At 41.7% G+C, this 21514-nt stretch overlaps 2 protein-coding genes across 2 annotated transcripts in view; both read right to left on the reverse strand.

Moving 5' to 3' along the window:
* The window catches only part of ark2ca (arkadia (RNF111) C-terminal like ring finger ubiquitin ligase 2Ca), a 185759-nt gene extending 180209 nt beyond the window's left edge, over positions 1 to 5550 (reverse strand). Inside the window, exon 1 of the mRNA XM_059965550.1 lies at positions 5097 to 5550. The gene's annotated coding sequence lies outside the window, so the exon portion shown is untranslated. The remainder of the gene's footprint in view (positions 1 to 5096) is intronic.
* Positions 5551 to 16003: 10453 nt separating this feature from the next.
* The window catches only part of haus1 (HAUS augmin-like complex, subunit 1), a 48422-nt gene continuing 42911 nt past the window's right edge, over positions 16004 to 21514 (reverse strand). The window contains exon 9 of the mRNA XM_059965551.1: positions 16004 to 16427. Within this exon, the coding sequence (XP_059821534.1) occupies positions 16350 to 16427 (78 nt within the window). The 3' untranslated portion in view covers positions 16004 to 16349. The remainder of the gene's footprint in view (positions 16428 to 21514) is intronic.

Raw genomic sequence — 21514 nt, forward strand, 5'->3', positions numbered from 1 at the left:
ATTATTGTTGATCTAAATCTGTTGAATTCATGGCAGTGACTACAATATTCCTAGGCAGAAGATAAAATGCTATGTCTAAGCGTAAGGGGCCAAATAAACAGAAGTTCAAGTGGGAAAGCAAATTAAAATAAAGGACAACTTACTGACTAAACAGCAGTTCTGCAACACATCATCCAACCTGCACTTAGTCTCTATTATCATTTGCATCAAATGTAGCACACTAAATTGAAAGAAGTGCAAGGGAATTGCTGTTCCATCAACAAAGATTCTTTAAGCCTCCTGGAAGTGGAAAGTACAAGTTAGGTACTGCATCTCCCATGATTGTGTGGGAACAAATTGTAAGAAGGGGGACAAATGTAGGTGAAAATGAAACAGTATAGTTTTCTTAAAAAAAGTATTGGATGTGGGTGGTATACAAGGTAATGGTAGGGAATAAAGTGGAAGTCTCTAGAATTGCCTGTATCAATCTTGTTCCTACCTTGCAAATGTTGAAATCATGCAAGATAAAGACACCCAATCAATTGGTACTCTGTTCACAATTTAAACATATATTCTATCAGAATTTTGCACCACATGACAGCTTGGTAATGGAAGCTGCTATGCCCATGACTAAAAAGTTGCTGAGTTGCAAATGCAGCCCAGACATCACTCAAACCAATCTTCCTTTCAATTATTCAGTCTATACTTCCCATTGCCTCAAAAAAACAGCTAGTACACTCAAAAACCCCTTCCCCCCCTTGTCATTTTCTTTACTCCCCTCTCCCATAAGGCAAAGATACAAAAACTTGGAGTATGAACCACCAAATCAAGGACAGTTTCTATCCCACTGTTATCAAACTCAAACGGACTACCCATCTGCAAAAAGATGAACTTGTGATCACCCAATATGCCTCACTCAATGTTGCCTTTGCACTTTATTTTTCTACCTGCATAGCACTTTCTCTGTAACTGTAAAATCTACATTCTGCATTTGCTATTTTTGTTTTTACAACTTCAGTTTAATTATATATGACACAATCTGTATGGATGGCATGCAAAACAAATGCTTCTTACCGTATTACAGGACAAGTACCAATAACAAAGCAACACCAAAGCACAAGAAAATAGTAAATGGCAACCAGGCCCCATCATTCAATGAGACGATGACTGATCCATGCTGGTTTCACGCACTCTTCTGTGCCAGTTCCCAATGACCTGTAACTCCTTGACCTTTCAAATATTTATCTATCTCCACCTGAAGTATCTAATAATGCAGCCTCCACCACCCTCTGGACAAGAAATTCTACAGATTCTTTACCCTGAAAGAAGGAATTTCTCAACACTTCAGTTTTAAATGAATAGCCCCTTATTTTGCAAGTATGTCCCCTTGCTTGCCGCTCTCCAACTAGCGAAAACATATCAACATCTCCCACGTCAAGCCTCTTAAAATCCTATACGTTTAAATGAGGTCATGAGGAATGCAAAACCAAACTGTTTATCCTTACTTGATGACATGATGAATCTCCAGGCATTATCATTGCCAAAATGCACTAATAGCCTAATTTAACAGTACATTCTAAACCAAGGGTTCCCAACTTTTTATTTTAAGCATGGACCCCTACCACTAACTGAGGGAACCCAGGCTGGGAATTCCTGTTTTAAACCTGTAACTTCTACCATCAAGGAAAAGGGTTTGCAGATGTCCTGTAGATTCTCATGCAAGTCACACGTGCACACCCACTCAGTCTTGGAATTATAGTCAGTCCTTTACTGTCACTAGGTCTGGGAACTTCCTGATCACTAGAATTGCATTCAACACAAGGATTGCAGTGGTTGAAAACAGCAGCTCACTATACAAGGGCAACTAAGAATGGGTAGTAAATGTTAGTTTAGTGACTTGCTGAATAACAAAGAAACAAAACTGAAGAACAAGCATATTAACTAAATGCCAATTGATCATATCAAAATTTCCTTCCACAAACTTTTCTTCTGAGACTGTAATTGACTGTCCTCTTTCTAAACCACCATGGAAAATGAACTGTACCTACCCTGTTGAAACACACGAGTTCATGGAGAGAACTGACAATATTGTGGAGCGGATATATATAGGCAATTTTCCCGTTCTGCTTGATAAGTTAAATACTGGCATTGCAAATGAATGAAAACAGCTTGGTTATTGACAAGTATTCAGCCATTTCTCACCAACATGTAAAGTGACAGTAGATGCCTGAGAAGGCCAAAACAGATCAACTATAACATTTCCAGAGTTGGTTTGAAGAAAATGCTTTATCCTATGCCACTTTCTTGTTCAACTTTTAAGAAACACTTAGATAGGTACATGGAGCTTAGAAAAATAAAGGGCTATGCGTTAGGGAAATTCTAGGCAGCTACTAGAGTAGGTTACATGATCAGCACAACATTGTGGGCCGAAGGGCCTATAATGTGCTGTAGATTTTCTATGTTCTATTTCTAACTTCACTAGAGATTAAATAACTATGCAATTCATGATTGAGCTGCGAAACTTTGATCTACTGTACCGGATGAAAATTCTCCCAACAAGGATTTCCCTATCCCAGGGTGTCTTTGTGCATGAATCAGTGAAAATTATTCTACAGGTTCAACAAGCGGTTTGGAAAGCAATTGTTATGTCCACCTTCATTGCCAGAGGGCTTCAGTACAAAAGTAGGGATACATACTCAGTGACCAATGACAAACCTCTTGTACATAATAGGCTACTGAGTGTATGTTTGTGGTCTTCAGCCACTATAACCCATCCACTTCAAGGATCGGCCAGCTGTGTTCAGAGATGCTCTTCTGTACACCACTGTTATAATGCATAGCTATTTCAGTTACTGTTACCTTCCTGTGCCCTTGAAGCAGACTGGCCATTCTCCTCTGACCTCTCTCATAAACAAGGTGATTTTGCCCACAGAGCTGTCCACTGGATGTTTTGTTTTCACACTATTCAGTGTAAACTCCAGATACTGTTATACCCTAAAGATCAGCAGTTTTTGAGATATTCTAACCACCCCATCTGGTACCAACAATCACTTTACGGTCGGTCATTTATTCCTCATTTTGATGTTTGTTCTGAACAACTGAACTGCTTGACCACCTCTGCATGCTTTTATACACTGAAATGCTGCCACAGGATTGACAGATTACATAATTCATTGACAAGCAGGTATATAGGTGTATAAAGCAACCACTGAGTGTTTCAACTACGTACAGCTCTGCTAAGACAAGCTATGGAACTGTGTTCAGATCTGCTCTCCACCCAAAGATTGTAATAGAATGCAAAGTTTACATCCTCACTCCTGAGACAGCTAATTTATCATACGAGTAGAGGTTAAGCAGACTAACCTTGTAAAGGAATGAGAGGCGATCTCAATGAAACATACAAAATATTTTGGGCAACACACACAAAATGCTAGAGGAACACATCAGGCCATACAGCATCTACAGAAAGGAAGAAACAGTCAATGTTTCTGGCCAAAACCTTTCATACAAAATTATTTTGTGAGGTTTAGTGGGGGTAACCACAAAGTTAGTTTTCTACGACTGTCTAGAAAGAGAACAGTTAGTTACAGTCACAAAAAGAACAGTCTTTCAAAAGAGAGAAGACATTTATTCACCCAAGTTAGGGGGGGGAGCGTGGGGAAGAGAGAAGAGAGGTATTATCAATAGAATTCACTACCCAACAAGGTTACAGAAGCGCAGATGCTGACTATATTCAAGAGAAAGATAGATTCTTAGATATGAAATCAATGAAGACATATAGAGAAGTGCTGGAAGATGGTCCTAGGGTATAAACTTGATCACACTACTTCTATTCAGATTTCCACTAAGTCACACAGCAAGGAAACAGGTCCTTCAACCTACTTTGTCCAACCATCAAATATCCATTCACACTAAAACCATTTACCATCACTTGATCTTGTCTTGGCAATTCAAATGATCAGCTAAATATGCAAATAAAGCTCTACATCCACCACTCTGTTAGCCAGTGCATTCACACTCCAAACCACCACTTGGGTGAAAAAAAAATCATTCCTTCCCTAAACCTCTTATTCCTTACCATAAACTCTTATCCTCTGGCTATGGACATTGCAGAAAAATCCCTACGTTCTATCTATTTTAATACTATCATAATTGAATATAACTCTAACATATTCCTTAACTCTCTCAGCCTTCTCTCCAAAAATAAATTAGCCAATCCTCCCATTATCTTTCTTAAGCACTGAAGGATGTCCTTCAAACTTTTCGAAATATACATGTTACTATAAGAGATTCATTTCCTTGCAGGCATTTACAGGAAAATAAAGAAATATAATAGAATTTACAAAGAAGCTACATAAACTGATAAACCATTGTTCAAAAGACATTATGTAAATAATTAAAAAGTAAACAAATAAAACTTGTGACTTGCAGAGTCCTTGAAAGTGGGTCATGCAGTTAATGCGAGTGAGGTTATTCACGCTCTATGCCTAGCACAAGTTTGTTTTAATCAATTCCTTGATATCCCTTGACATCGAAGTTTTCTCAGTCTTGCTCTTCTTTTGCTTTACCCGTTGGGAAACATGCTGGCCCCAATCTTTCAGTTTCACTTTTAAAATACTCTACCTGGAGGATGTCGATTTACCCACAAGTATTTGCTATCAGATTACATGTCAGATAGCGTCGCATGACATTGAAATTATCTTTTCTCCTTTTCACGACCTTAATTTCCAAACCACTCTTACCTCTACCTATAATTACCATGAAACCGTCCTACACACTTCCCTTCTCCAACTCCTCCCTTCCACATCACCTACACCCTTCTTTATATTCTATCTCCCTTCACCTTTTCCGATTCTTCATCATCTCCTTTCCACGAACCCACTTTCCTCCCCTTTTCCTGGTGCTCATTACCTCAGTCTCTTCCTTCTATAAGACTCCTGCACCTCTACCACCTTAGTACATTTCACCACTTGTCAATCTCCCCCACCCAACGTCATCTTCCTCGTTTCCATTCCGCCCTGCCCAGATCTTCCTCCACCCCATTACAAACCCACCCGACTTCCCCTCCTACTCACCATGCCCTTACCCTTTTTTCAGTCCCTCTCCCAATTTCTTACCGTCTCGACCTCTGTATCTGCGTCTCCCAAAACAAGCTCCCTCACTTCCGCTCCTGCGCACTGCGGCTTCACCGGCGTCGCGCGCGGCCGCTCATTACAGGGGGGAGGGCAGTTTTAGCACCGAACAGAAACCGAGTCCGAGCCCTCCCGAACCAACGCCGTCGCGGCTTTTTTGATTCCGCACAAAGTCACTTCACACACCCGCTGCGCGTCCAAAATGGCGGAGAGCACAGCTCCGAATGAGCTTTGGCGCTCGAGCTTTCCCCCCCCGTCCCCCGAACCTGCGGTTCAGTTCTCAGGTTCGCACACGGGAGCCTGATGTCTGAGCAGAGTCTGTGTAGAGAAAACTAATGAACAGACCGGCAACATGGTTTTGACTGGGACTCCGGCTCCGCCGTGCACCGTTTCGGAGCTCCTCACAAAATGGCAGACGCCGCACCGGCTTCGCTGCTGGAAAGGTCAGCCGTCTGTGAACCGGAATCGTTTATTCAGTCGCCGCGTTACCATGGTGACTGGCCAACTCTGGCCTTCTCTACAACAACCCCATTGCCACCATTTTAGGATAAGCATTTTAATTTAAAATCTTCCACTATAAGTATCTGAGCTAAAGCTAAGAATTGAGTTCTATCGTATTCTCATTAATTAATAGTCCAAAAGCGTCACCACCACAAGGAGAAGTATAAATTTATACAGCATTTAAAAATCATTATACAAGGCGCAGTAGAATTTAATGTTGGAATAGCAATAATAGAAAGACCAAAGGTGTTTCTATGTTTGATGCCCAATCGATGGGCAGCCATAAAATTGTATAACCCTCTTTCAACTGCACATCTTGGAGTATTCACTCTAACATTTGCAAGATTAATATCCTCCTCAGACTTCTGCATTCTTCTGCAGTCATTTTTCATGCCCCATGTAAAACTGATCAACCCCATAAACTTCACCAACACATCTCATTGGTACTGGAAAATAACTTTCCCTCCTCAAGTACTGCGGTGTCAAGGCATTGTAATATGCACCTCAGCCCCACCAGGCTATGCTGACCATGGTCCTCAGCAAGCTAATCTTATTTTGCCTGTGTTTGGCTCATATCCTTCCTATCCATGTATCTATCCAAAAATCTCTTAAGTGTCATTATTGTGCCTATGTCAACCACTTCCTCTAGTATTTCATTGCATATATATACCACAATCTATGTGAAGTTGCCCCTCAGGACCCTTTTAAAATATTTACCTCTCACTTTAGACCTATGCCCTCCAGTTTTTTATTCCCATTCCCCGGGAAAAAGACTATGTGCATTCACCCTATTTGTACCCTTCATGGTTTTAAATAACTGTTTAAAGGTCCCCCCTCAATCTCCTTTTTCCAAGGAACAAAGTCCTGTCCAAACTCTCTATAACTCAAGCCCTCTAAATCCTGGCAACATCCTCATAGATCTTCTCTGAACACTTTCTAAGTTAATGATGTCTTTCCTATAACAGGTCAACCAAAACTGTGCAGAATACTCCAAATACGATCTCAGCCACATCTGCAATGTAGTATCCTAATCTCTAAACTCAGTGCCTTGACTATTGAAGGCCAGCATGTCAAGTACCTTTTCACTACCCTAGCCTCCTGTGACACTGCTTTTAGTGAACTATGTACTTGTCCTCCAAGTCCCTCCATTCCACCACTCTCAGTGCCTAACCATTCACTGTACAAGACCTAATGAAAGGTCTCAACCCAAAACATTGACTGTTTATTCATTTCCATTGGTACTACCTGAACTGCCAAGTTCCTCCAGCATTTTGCACGTGTTACTCTGGATTTCCAGCATCTGCAGAATTGCTCTGTACAAGTCCATCCCTGGTTTGAGTACCCAAAATGCAACACTTCGCACTTAGCCAAAAAGACATTTGCCAATCTCAGAACACCTGTTAAAATTTAGAATTTACTTACAATCTTTCATGCATCCCACAACATGAGAGAGTAAAAATCTTAGCAGTATGACTCTGTTGCAAAGTGCAGATGTGTGAATTTATAAGTCTAATGGCTTGTAGTAAGAAGCTGTCCCGAAGCCAGTTGGTTGTTGCTTTAATGCTGCAGTGCTATTTGCCAGACGGAAGTGGCTGAAACAGTTTATGGTTGGAGTAACTGGTGTCCCTGATGATCTTCAGGCCTTCTTACCACACCTACTGCTATAAATGTCCTCAATGGAAGGCAGTTCACATCCACAGATATGCTGGGCTGTCTGTACCACTCTCTGAGGTGCCCATTGATTAAGGTTGGTGCAGTTCCTGTACCAGGCAGTGATTCAGCCAGTCAGGATGCTTTCAGTGGTGCCCCTGAGGAAGGTCCTGAGGATCTGGGGGCCCAGGACAAACTTTTGCAGTCACCTGAGGTGGAAGAGATGCTATTGTGCTTCTTTTTTGCCACAAAGCCAGTGTGTACAGTCCAGGCGAGATCATCGGTGATGTGTATACCGAGGTACTTGAAACTACTCACCCTCTCAACTGCAGACTTATTGGTGTTAATCGGGTTGAGCCTGTCTCCGTTCCTCCTGTAATCCACAATCAGCTCTTTGGTTTTTGGACATTGAGGAAGGGGTTGTTATCTTGGCACCACTGTGTCGGGGTCTTAACCTCTCCTCTATAGGCTGTCTTGTCACTGCTAGAAATAAGGCCAATCAAAGTCATGTCATCTGCGAATTTCATCAGCAGATTGGAGCTGTGTGTGGCAGCACAGTCGTGGGTGTAAAGGGAGTAGAGGAGGGGACTCAACCCTGGGGGGGGGGGCACCTGTGTTGAGAGTCAGTGAGGCAGAGGTGAGGGAGCCCATCCTTACCACCTATCGGTGATCTGACAGGAAGTCTAGGATCCAACTACACAAGGCAGGGTGCAAGCCAAAGTCTCTGAGCTTCCTGTCAAGTCTGGAGGGAATTATGGTGTTGAATACTGAACTGCAGTCCAGGAACAGCATTTTAACATATGCATCTCTCTTCTCCAGGTGAGTGAAGACCATGTGTAGTGATATGGCTATGGTGACATCAGTAGGCCGGCTCCATCAGCAGACAAATTGTAGGGGGTCCAGTGTGGGTGGTAGCATGCTGCAGATGTAGTCTTTAACCTGCCTCTCAAAACATCTGCTTATAATTGAGGTGAGTGCGACAGGACACCAATCGTTCAAGCATGCTACTTTGGTTTTCTTAGGTACAGCGACAATGATGGACGATTTGAAACAGAAGGGAACTACTCACTGGGAGAGGGAGAGATTAAAAATGTTCAAGATCTTCTTGTAATTTTTGCTGCTGCCTGATCGACTGTGCTCCTGGGATTCTTATTTCCTTTTGTTCAAGATTTATCTTATGTAAGTTACAGAGATCTCATTCCAGGGATAACATTACATCACCAAAAGAGGACCATATTCATCATAAGGTTTCAAACTTATTAGCATCAATGCTCAGATTCATGATGGTGTTACAAAATACTGTACAGTGCTGTATTATTCATTTATGCATTAATCCTGCTGACACCTGCAGTTCCTATTTCACATTGGAAAGAAATATCATTGGTGGTGATCTGTAGATCATACCTCCTTTCTTTTTACTTCAAAATACCATAACTAACCCAAACAAATAGATAGATATGTATACACTTAATATTTTCCAGCTATTTGATGTTATAGCCATTAATTAGAAGCAACTAAGGGAAAACATTTCCAAAATTTATATCAACAGACAATCATATGCTTTAGGAGATTGATTCTTCAACCTACATTTGGGCCAGATAAAGTAACAAATACTAAGAACACTAATATGTCTAAAATAATTACTCAATTACAACGGTAGTCTCCTTTGCCTAACAGAGCATAGAAACAGGTCACTCAGCCCACGTGTCCACGGCAACCAGAATGCCCCATCCAAGCTAGTCCAATTTGCCAGCATTTGGGCCTTAACCTTCTAAACCTTTTCGATCCATGTACCGACCTAACTGATAATGTAGTAACTTAAAGTTCTCTCCACGCTACCATTTTACCATATTGTAATGTTTGTATTTTACCACTGTAGTTCATTGGGGAGAATATAATACAAAAACTTAATTATGAAAGAGAATGATTCATCTATTTATTACACTAGCTGATTAAGGACAGTCAAACTATCAAAATTATTACTTTGATTATAATGGAAGTGTAATACAAAGTTATTCGATTGATGCTATCAATTCTGACAAAGTTCAAAAATGCCATCATATACAACCTAGAGATTCACTTTCTTACAGGCAATCACAGTAAATACAAGAAACACAATAGAATCAATGAAATATCACACTCAACAGAACAAACAACAACCAATGTGCAAAAAAATACAACAAACTGTGCAAATGCAAAAATGAAAGACCTGAAAAAATAACAAGAAATAATAAGCAATAAATATCGAGAACATGAGATGAAGGGTCCTTGAAGGTGAGTCTGTTGGTTGTGAGAACAGTTCAGTGATTGGCTGGGTGAAGTTATCCCCTCTGGTTCAAGAGCCTGATGGTTGAGGGATAACAACTGTTCCCTAACCTGGTGATGCAGGTCCTGAGGCTCCTGTACCTCCTTCTGATGGCAGCAGCAAAAAGAGAGCATGGCCTGGATGGTCGGGGTCCTTGAAGATGGATGCTGCTTTCCTGCAAAATCACTCAGTGTAGATGTGCTCAATGGTGGGGAGGGCTTTACCCATGATGGACTGGGCCTCCAGTTGCACAAAGAGGTATTGAGGCCCAGAACTTGAAGCTTATTGATTAGTTTTGAGAGGAGGATAGTATTGAATACTGAGCCGTAGTCAATGAAGAGCATCCTGATGTATGCATCCCTGCTGTCCACATGTTCCAAGATAGTGTGAAAAGCCAGTGAAATGACATCTGTTGTGGACCTGTTGTGATGGTAGGCAAACTGGTGGATTCAAGTCACTTTTCAGGCAGGAGTTGATGTGTTTTGTCACCAAGCTCCCAAAGCACTCCATCTCTGTGGATATAAGTGCCACTGAATGATAGTTATTGAGGCAGGTTACCATGTTTTTCTTAGGTACCAGCACAATTGAAGCCCGCTTGAAGCAGGTGGGTACCTCAGACTGCAAAGCGAGAGGTTAAAGATTTCAGTGAGCACTCCAGCCAGTTGATCAGCACAGGTCTTTAGTACTCGGCCACGTACCCTGTCTAGGCCGGATGCTTTCCATGGGTTCACCCTCCTGAAGGATGGTCACGCATCAGCCTCAGAGACTCAAGTCACAGGGTCTTCAGGGGCTGTGGGAGTTCATAAAGGTGCCTCAATGTTTTGATGGTCAAGACAGACATAAAATTCATCTGGGAGTGAAGCCTTGTTGTCACCAATTTTGCTCGGTTTCACTTTGTAGGAGATGATATCATTCAAACCCTGCCACAGCTGTCAAGCATCCTTCAGTGACTCAAGTTTGATCAGGAATTGCCACTTCACACAAGATGGATTTCCGGAGATCGTACTGGGACTTCTTGTATTTAACGTGATCACCTGACCTAAAAGCTACTGATCTGGCTCTCAGCAGATTACAGATCTCATCCAGATGATTCATCCAGGGCTTCTGATGAGGGAAGGCTGAATGATTTTGTGGGGACAGACTCGTCTACGCCTATTTTCATAAAGTCCGTGACAGATCCTCTGATTAGTCCTTGAACTTCACCCAGTGTACCGACTCAAAGCAGTAACCATAATTGTTAGTTATTCTAAATTTAAAATCTTAAAAGTCATATCTAACATGCTAAGCCAGCTGACCTAAGCTAAGGCTAATTATAATAGTCTCTAGGGTAGAGGAATAATAGATATTTCCCCCAATTTTTAGATAACAATTGTTTTTGGAGGATTATATATGAAATCAGCATCTGACTTGGTTGAGATCCTTTCTCCATTTTAAAGAAAAAATACTATAACCTCTAAGGTTAGAGACGGAATTGGATGCACGTCAGCTCCAGCAGGGTTTGCAGGCCATTACTTCATACAAAGAGCAATCTAACATCATGAATGGCTGTTTGCTTAACTGCCAGATGAGCTCAATGCCTTTTATACACACTTTGAAAGGGAGGATAAAACTACACCTGTGTGAATCCCTGCAGCATCTGATGCTTCTGTGATCCCTGCCTCAGAACATCTTTCAAGAAGCTGAACCCTTGCAAGGAGTCAAGCCATGATGATGTACCTGATAGGGTATTGAGAATGTGCCAACCACCTAGCTGGAGTATTCAAGGACATCTTCAATTTCTCACTGCTGCTGTTGGAGGTTCCCATCTGCTTCAAAAGGGCGACAATCATACTAGTGGCCAAGAAGAACAGGGTGAGCTGCCTCAATGACTATTGCCCACTGGCACTCACATCTACTGTGATGAAGTGCTTTGAGAAGCTGGTCATGGCTGGAATTAATCCCTGCCTAAGCAAGGACCTGGACTCACTGCAATTTGTGTACACCAGAATAGGTCTACAACAGATCTCACAGATCCTCCACTAAGCCTTGAATCACTGGACAATAGTAATACCTAAATCAGTCTGCTGTTTATAGATTACTGCTTAGCATTCAACACAATCATGCCCTCAATACCAATCAACAAGCTCCAAAACGTGGACCTCTGTAACCTCTTCTGCAACTGCATCCTTGAATTCCTCTCCAGGAGACCACAATCTGTGCAGGTCAGAAATAACATCTCCTCCTCACTGACTATCAACACTGGAACACCTCAAGGATGTGTGCTTAGCCCACTGCTCTACTCTCTCTACACCCACAATTGTGTGGGTAGGCACAGCTCAAACACCATCTATAGATTTTCCAACTACACAACTATTGCTGACAGAATTTCAGATGGTGATGAAGAGGCATACAGGAGTGAGATAGATCAGCTGGTTAAGTGATGTTGCAACTGTTATGAATGTACCACAGCTCTGAGGGGCCGAAAGGTGCGGGGTAGCCCCCTCCTTTGTGAGAATCGCAAGATCACTATTGAGTCCGTTCAGGAGACCCAGGAAATGAGAGAAAGACATGCAGAATCCACAAAGAGTTGGAATGTGTCCTGGCCTCCTAAAGGCAGACCCATTGATACCGGCTATTGTCTCTTGGAGCCGGACTTGTGTATTGCATCCTGTGTGATGCATCGAAGCCCCAGGCAATGAACCAAGGGGGAGGTTGGTGGAGAGATTGCATCATCTCAACCTGATTGACATCTGAGACCCTGTGAGTCAGGATAAAAGAGGGTCTGAGGAACAGCCCCTCAGACGCACCAGAAGAAACGTTAAGCGACCACGTAACAGCAGGAAGTCATCTGAAGGAAGCCACGTGCGTTCGATTCCGTGCCTGAAATCGGTGGCTGGAACCACAGAAAACAGCTTTTAGCTAACAACGGGGAAGCCCGCTCCCCTGACTCAATGGATTGGCATCTTAAAAGACCTGGGGCAAGTTTAAACCACATCACTTTTAAACCCAACAACGCTGCAGCTTGAACGAACTGATAGTGACTTATCTTTCCATCGGACAATACAGTAACCCCTAGACAACGATAGTTATTTCTTATCGGTTATTATTACACCCGCTCTTAGATTTAGTATTGACGACGTATATTATCTGTATGTTTGCATTAATCTTCTTTTTGTGCCCTTTATCAATAAATACTTTTAAAAATAGTACCACCAAGCTTCAACGGACCTCTCTATCTTTGCTGGTAAGTGATCCAGTTATGGGAATTCGTAACACAACAATAACCTTGCACTCAATGCCAGTAAGAACAAGGAATTGATTGTGGACTTCAGGAAAAAGTTGTTGAGGAATCACACACCAGTCCTCATCAAGGGATCAGCAATGGAAAGGGTGAGCAGTTTCAAGTTCCTAAGTGTCGATGTCTCTGAAGTCCTAACCTGGACACACCATATTGATGTAATTACAAAGAAGGCATGACAGTAGCTATATTTCATTAGGAATCTGAGGAAAATTGGTATATTAGAATATAGAACATAGAACAGTACAGCACAGTATAGGCCCTTCGGCCTACAATGTTGTGCCAACCCTCAAACCCTGCCTCCCATATAACCCCCTACCTTAAATTCCTCCATATACCTGTCTAGTAGTCTCTTATTCTTCACTACTGTATCTGCCTCCACCACTGACTCAGGCAGTGCATTCCTCGCACCAACCACTCTACGTGAAAAACCTTCCTCTAATATCTCCCTTGAACTTCCCTCCCCTTACCTTAAAGCCATGTCCTCTTGTACTGAGCAGTGGTGCCCTGGGGAAGAGGCGCTGGCTGTCCATTCTGTCTATTCCTCTTAATATCTTGTACACCTCTAACAAGTCTCCTCTCGTCCTCCTCTCCAAAGAGTAAAGCCCTAGCTCCCTTAATCTCTGATCGTAATCCATACTCTCTAAACCAGGCAGCATCCTGGTAAATCTCCTCTGTACCCTTTCGAATGCTTCCACATCCTTCCTATGCTGAGGCCACCAGAACTGGACACAGTACTCCAAATGTGGCCTAACTAGAGTTTTATAGAGCTGCATCATTACATCGCGTCTCTTAAACTCTATCCCTCGACTTATGAAAGCTAACACCCCATAAGCTTTCTTAACTACCCTATCTACCTGTAAGGCAACTTTCAGGGATCTGTGGACATGTACCCCCAGATCCCTCTGCTCCTCCACATTACCAAGTATCCTGCCATTTACTTTATACTCTGCCTTGGAGTTTGTCCTTCCAAAGCGTACCACCTCACACTTCTCCGGGTTGAACTCCATGTCACTTCTCAGCCCACTTCTGCATCCTATCAATGTCTCTCTGCAATCTTTGACAATCTTCTACACTATCTACAACACCACCAACTTTTGTGTCGTCTGCAAACTTGCCAACCCACCCTTCTACCCCCACATCCAGGTCATTAATAAAAATCACAGAAAGTACAGGTCCCAGAACAGATCCTTGTGGGACACCACTAGTCACAACCCTCCAATCTGAATGTACTCCCTCCACCACGACCCTCTGCCTTCTGCAGGCAAGCCAATTCTGAATCCACCTGGCCAAACTTCCCTCGATCCCATGCCTTCTGACTTTCTGAATAAGCCTACCGTGTGGAACCTTGTCAAGTGTCTTACTAAAATCCATGTAGATCACATCCACTGCACTACCCTGATTTATATGACTGGTCACCTCCTCAAAGAACTCTATCAGGCTTGTTAGGCATGATCTTCCCTTCACAAAACCATGCTGACTGTCCCTGATCAGATCATGATTCTCTAAATGCCCATAGATCCTATCTCTAAGAATCTTTTCCAACAGCTTTCCCACCACAGATGTAAGGCTCACTGGTCTATAATTACCTGGACTATCCCTACTACCTTTTTTGAACAAGGGGACAACATTCACCTCCCTCCAATCCACCAGTACCATTTCTGTGGACAACGAGGACATAAAAGATCCTAGCCAGAGGTTCAGCAGTCACTTCCCTCGCCTCATGGAGCAGCCTGGGGAATATTCCATCAGGCCCCGGGGACTTATCCGTCCTAATGTATTTTAACAACTCCAACACCTCCTCTCCCTTAATATCAACATGCTCCAGAACATCAACCTCACTCATATTGTCCTCACCATCATCAAGTTCCCTCTCAGTGGTGAATACCGAAGAGAAGTATTCATTGAGGACTTCGCTCACTTCCACAGCCTCCAGGCACATCTGGCACTTTTATCTCTAATCGGTCCTACCTTCACTCCTGTCATCCTTTTGTTCTTCACATAATTGAAGAATGCCTTGGGGTTTTCCTTTACCCTACTTGCCAAGGCCTTCTCATGCCCCCTTCTTGCTCTTCTCAGCCCCTTCTTAAGCTCCTTTCTTGCTACCCTATACTCCTCAATAGACCTATCTGATCCTTGCTTCCTAAATCTCATGTATGCTGTCTTCTTCCACCTGACTAGATTTTCCACTTCACTTGTCACCCATGGTTCCTTCACCCTACCATTCTTTATCTTCCTCACTGGGACAAATATATCCCTAACATCCTGCAAGAGATCCTTAAACATCAACCTGATGTCCATAGTATATTTCCCCGCAAAAACATCATCCCAAATCACACCCGCAAGTTCTAGCCTTATAGCCTAATAATTTGCCCTTCCCCAATTAAAAATTTTCCTGTCCTCTCTGATTCTATCCTTTTCCATGATAATGCTAAATGTCAGGGAGCGGTGATCACTGTCTCTCAGATGCTCACCCACTGACAGATCTGTGACCTGACCCAGTTTGTTACCTAATACTAGATCTAGTATGGCATTCCCCCTAGTCGGTCTGTCAACATACTGTGACAAGAATCCATCCTGGACACACTTAACAAACTCTGCCCCATCTAAACCCTTGGAACTAATCAAGTGCCAATCAATATTAGGGAAGTTAAAGTCACCTGTGATAACAACCCTGTTATTTTTGCACCTTTCCAAAATCTGCCTCCCAATCTGCTCCTCGGTATGTCTCCAAAGTCACTCACACAATTTCTACAGATGTACCATGAAGAGCATAACGTTTGGTATTGGGGAGGGGCACAGCACTGGACCAGAAAAGGCTGCAGAGAGTTGTAAATTCAGCCATCTCCATCACAAGGACCCCCATCACCTAGGACAGGCTCTCTTCTCATTGCTACCATCAAGAAAGAGGTACAGGGGCCTGAAGACATACACTCAACATTTCAGGAACAGCTTCTTCCCCCTCTGCTATCAGCTTTCTATTATTATGTATCTGATTCTGAAGAAAAAATACTCAGTACTAATTCATAAATGATACATAGCGACCACAGCATTAAAGGAAAGCTAAGAGGAAAAAGGAGATAGGAATATGGGGAAGGAAAATATACTCTAATTGGAAACTCAGAAATGAGAAATGTTCTTGACACAAAAACGTTCAGTTTTTGGAATTTTATTAGGTTCAGCAACATTTAACTACCAATTTAACATGGTATAAACTCATTACACAAACTTCATAACACTAACTACATGGACTATATTGCTGGTTGACATTTTTGTTCACAGAAGAAGCTTACCATACTTAAATGTCCCCTTACATAACATCCACTCACAAAAGGTCTTGTTAACGTTCAAATAAACCTCATTAGTCTAAAATGACAAATTTGTCAGAACCTTCAGTCAACATTGTAGACTCCACAGTTCTCTTGTCAAAGGTGTAGGCACATAGAAAGTTTGTAGTCAGGGATACTTAATGTTTGAAGGATTTCATTTATTGCCAGTTGACAGTTCATTTGAGTAAATTGTTTTCAGGCACCAAGCTCCACATACCCTCCATCTTCTCAGAAAGAAGCCGTTCAAATTTTTTCTATAAGAGATTTCAACTTATTAAAATATATAAATTATTAACATGAATTTTAATATGTTATTTTTTAACAATGAAGTTAGGACATACAGTTAAATAAGCACAGCTAGAGGAGGCATTTTGTAGCCACATTCATACAGCTACTAATGACAGGTTAGCAACAAATTCCTTCCCATCTAAATATTGTATTATATTGCAAAAGTTCGAGTCAGTAATCAAATAGTTTTCCCCAGCTTCCAACAAAGTTAGGTTTATTTGTTATTCATTTTACAGAATGCATGTGTTCTGGCCAGCTCAGTATTTATTATGCATTTCTAATTGTCCTCAAGGTGTTGGTGGTGAATTACCTTCTTTATCTACTGGAGTCAATCTGGTGAAGGTACTCCTAGTGTTCTAGGCTAGAGAGTTCTAGGATTTAAACCCAGCAACAATAAATAAACAGTAATGTTCTCCAAGTCAGAATGGGTGTGTGATTAGGAGAGGAATCTCCTGTTTGTGGTGTTCCCATACACTTCCTAGTGTTCCCACACACTTCCTACCTTGTGTGAAGGTATTGATGGTGTAGCCTAGATGAGTAACTACAGTGTATTTTGTGGAGGGCACAAACTGCAGCCACAGTACAATATTTGAGGAAAGCACAAATTAACGTTCCAATAGTAATAAGCAAATACTTTACTTGACAATTACAGAACAAATCTAATTGTACATACACAAAAACAGAAGCACATTAACAAGAATTTAGTCTCACTGGTGTTTGTTCCAGAAATTCTACTTACCAGCAGTCAATGACTATTACTATTTCCTTCTCAATCATGTTCTTAACTGGATCCCCTAAAAATAGCACTCATACCATTTGTCTTAACTACTCCATGTGGTAGGAATTTTAGGCTGACACTTGAATGGAGCAGTTAAAAGATGCTGCAAAAAGTGAGCAGCTTCCAATTCCTGGGTGACAACATCTGTGAGAAACTGTCCTGGGATCAACATAAGGAAGCAATCACGAAAAGGCACACAGGTGGTTGTACGCCTTTAAGAGTTTGAAGAAAGTTGGTATGTCACCAAAGTCTCTTGGGCATTTCTATAGATGTATAGTGGAGGGCATTCTAACTTGTTGCATCACAGTCTAGTATGGAGGCTCCAATGCACAACATCGCAAACAGCTGTAGAGAGTTATAGACCCAGCCTGCTCTACTACAGACACAACCCTCCCCACCATCGAGGTCATCTTCAAGAGGATGTATACCAAGGTGGCATCCATCATTAAGGAGCCTCACCATCCAGAACATGACCTATTCTTGTTCCTACCATTATGGAAGAGGGTACAGGAGCCTGAAGACCCACATGCAATAGCTTAGTGAGCAGTTTTTTCCCCTCCATCATCAGACGTCTGAACATCCCACAGACCATAAACAAAACCTCATTCTACGTTCACTTCTGCACTATTTATTTTGTAATTTATAGTAATTTTATGTTTACACTATACTGCTGCTGCAAAACAAATTTGACATCATAAAAGACAGTGATGAAAAGAAACACGATTCTGATTCTCCACGAGGTTGCAGTATTTTGTCGGGTAGGGAGATTAATCTCTCTGTCCTAAGCAATATTCATCCTTTGCTTGATGTTACCAAATTCATAATGTTGCATTGTATGGGAGCCTGCAGTGTGCATATTTTCTATGTATCCTACATTACAACAGTGCCTACACTTCAAAAGCACTTGCTTAGCTGTAAAGCAGTTTGGGATGTCCTAGTAGGGACATAGAAGGCAACAAATAAAACTTTTCATTTAACCTAGTTGCATCTGCCTACACCTCTCACTGCCTCAGTAAAGCAGCTAACATAATCAAAGGCCCCACCCAGCCCAGACATTCTCATTTCACCCCCTCCCATTAGGCATAAGATCTGAAAACCTGAAAGCACCACCAGACTCAAGGACAGCTTTGATTCCACTACCGTAAGACTGGTGAAGAGTTTCCAATTATGATTACATGGACTCTTGACCTCACAATCTACTGTGTTATGATCTTACTTGTACCCTGCACTGTCTTTGTCACCATAATACTTGTTCTTCATTCTGTTAGTGTTTTACTTTGTATTACTACCACAAAGCATTTTTGTCATGAATCAATCCGTTTGAACAGTATGTAGGACAAGTTTTTCAATATTCTTCAGTACATGTTACAGCATATATATCAAACTCAAGGCCCGCGGTGGAATTATCTTTGGCCCGCGAGATAATATCTAATTACTATTAAAGCTGGCCCCAGTAATTGAAGCGCCTATGGTGTATGATATGGCTAATGCTGAGTTTATTCAGGTACCAGGTTTTCAGGGTTTTTAGTGTTTATTCGGCAGTCTTCTTCATAAGAAATGGAATTTGTGAAGTGAAACACTTTGTAGTTATAGCAGAGACTGAGACACATGAGAGCAGGCTGAAAAAACGGAGGCAACGAAAGCTGCGTTCACACGCGTCCGACTGATCCGGCCCGCATGAAGCTGCATTTTGCTCAATCTGGCCCGTGACCTAAAATGAGTTTGACACCCCTGTGTTACAGTAACAGACCAACTTATTACTTTCTAGGAGGAAATCCTAGCAGATCTGCATGAAGATGCAATTTCTGACATTATCTTTGAACAGAATAGCTCTAAGTTTATTATTCTGGACTCGCCCAACCATGAGAAATATAGCCTCCTAATGTGTAACCTAAAAATATAACCTCAAATATATTCACAGAAGTACAAGTTTTATTTAAGCTCATATAATACAAGTTTTTGGTAACTTTTACGCTTTATTCTGCATTGTTATTGTTTCACCTTATTCCATCTCAGTTCACTATGTAATGATTTGATCTGTGAAAACAGTGTGCAAGATAAGGTTTTCACTGTATCTTGGTATGTGTGACAATAATAAACCAATACATGTAAATTTACAGTACTTTCTAAATTTAAATCCAGTTATCAACATTGTGAGCAAATACGATACTTGCAGAGCTAAGACAAAGTGCTAGGTTTGGTCTGATCAGCACAAGCATAGTGTGCTAAATGATTTGCACCATCATTGCAAACCTTCTATGATAAGCAAAACTGAAGGTGGAGGCTGGGCTGAACTAAAACTGGCTAAGATGCAGAAAGTAGATGCTAATGGTAAGCTGTTGTTTTCAAACCAGAGCAAATTATTCACTCAAACACGAGGAAATCTGCAGATGCTGGAAATTCAAGCAACACACACAAAAATGCTGGTGGAATGCAGCAGGCCAGGCAGCATCTATAGGAAGAAGCACTGTCGACTTTTCGGGCCAAGACCCTTCGTCAGGACTAACTGAAAGAAAAGATAGTAAAAGATTTGAAAGTAGGAGGGGGAGGGGGAAATCTGAAATGATAGGAGAAGATGGGGGTGAGGGGTGAAGCTAAGAGCTGGAAAGGTGATTGGCAAAAGAGATACACAGCTGGAGAAGGAAAAAGATCATGGGACGGGAGTCAGAGGGTGAAAGAAAGGGGGAGGGGAGCACCAGAGGGAGATGGAGAATAGGCAAGGAGTGATGGCCAGAGACAGGAAAAAAAAGAGTGGGGGAATAAATAAATCAGGGATGGGGTAAGAAGGGGAGGAGGGGCATTAACGGAAGTTAGAGAAGTCAATGTTCATGCCATCAGGTTGGCTGCTACCCAGACAGAATATAATGTGTTATTCCTCCAACCTGAGTGTGGCTTCATCTTGACAGTAGAGGAGGCCATGGATTGACATATCAGAATGGGAATGGGACGTCGAATTAAAATGTGTGGCCACTGGGAGATCCTACTCTCTCTGGCGGACAGAGTGTAGGTGTTCAGTGAAATGTTCTCCCTGTCTGCGTCAGGTCTCACCAATATATAAAAGGCTACACCGGGAGCACCGGACGCAGTACACCACACCAGCCGATTATTCACTGGTGATTTCCCAAGATCCAATAATAGACAACTGCATTTGAATATGGACATTAGCCCTCAGGATGTTGGAATTGCTCTGCAAAGAGCAGCATAAAGTTAAAGTTTATATTTCACGGAGATGTGTGAGGTCAGGAGAGTGCTGACAGAATAAATAAGTGTTGACTGTTTCTAGCAGTAAAATGGTTGATCATTAAGAGCACAGGTTTATAACTGGGTCAAAGAACTAGAGGCATTATGACAAAGAACAAAAACAAATATAAATGCACACAAGTTGTTGAGGTTTAAAATGCATCAAAGCTGAAAGCTAGATTTCTATTTATTAAATGCCTTTCACAGCTTCAGGATATCCCAAAGCACTTTACATTCATTGAAGGACCTTTGAGGCTTAGTCTAACAAAGGAAAAATGACAGCAAATTTACATAGCTCCCAGAGACATCAAGATGAAATGCCAAGATAATCCATTTACATTGATTTAGTTGGGAGGGATAAAAGCTGTTCAATTACTAGGGTTAATGCTCCTACTCCTCTTCAAAAATTCCTTAGGATCTCTAATAAAGGGTGGTGAAAGCAAGTTCAACAGTAATGTTAAGAAAACAGGATAAATACTTACAAGGGAGAAAAACATCTATATATGGGGAAAAAACGATATTGAAATAACTGAAGGGCTCTTTTAAATGGGCTGAATGCCTCATACACTTCACGATTCAATTAAATACCTGAGAATAGCTTAACTCCCTTTCTATTCCAAGCATGCATTCTCATTTTTTGTTATACATGGTTGTGAGCTTCAATCAAATGGCCATTGCTTCTCTCTTTACCCCAGAGAGTAGACATAACCATTAAATTTGATCTCTTCAAAGTTTTTTGAATAGCATATTTGATTTTTCCTGCCCTAGGGCAAATTTAAAACCTCCCCTACAATAACAAAAACAACTTCCTTTGGTTTGCTGACGCAGGCTCAGAGGCATTTTAAATAGTTCAAGAGAATGCCTTGCAATTTAACATGTCAATATGCCATAGGCCATTGTCCTTTCTAATATCACAATCAAACTTATAGCCATTCAATGTACTTTTGTAAATTTCTCACAAACATGACAATCAACACAGGTGCACCTCAGGGGTGTGTACTTAGCCCTCGGCCCTACTCTCACTATACCCATGAC

The sequence above is a fragment of the Hypanus sabinus genome, chromosome 3, assembly GCF_030144855.1.
Source record: "Hypanus sabinus isolate sHypSab1 chromosome 3, sHypSab1.hap1, whole genome shotgun sequence".
NCBI classification, from domain to species: domain Eukaryota; kingdom Metazoa; phylum Chordata; class Chondrichthyes; order Myliobatiformes; family Dasyatidae; genus Hypanus; species Hypanus sabinus.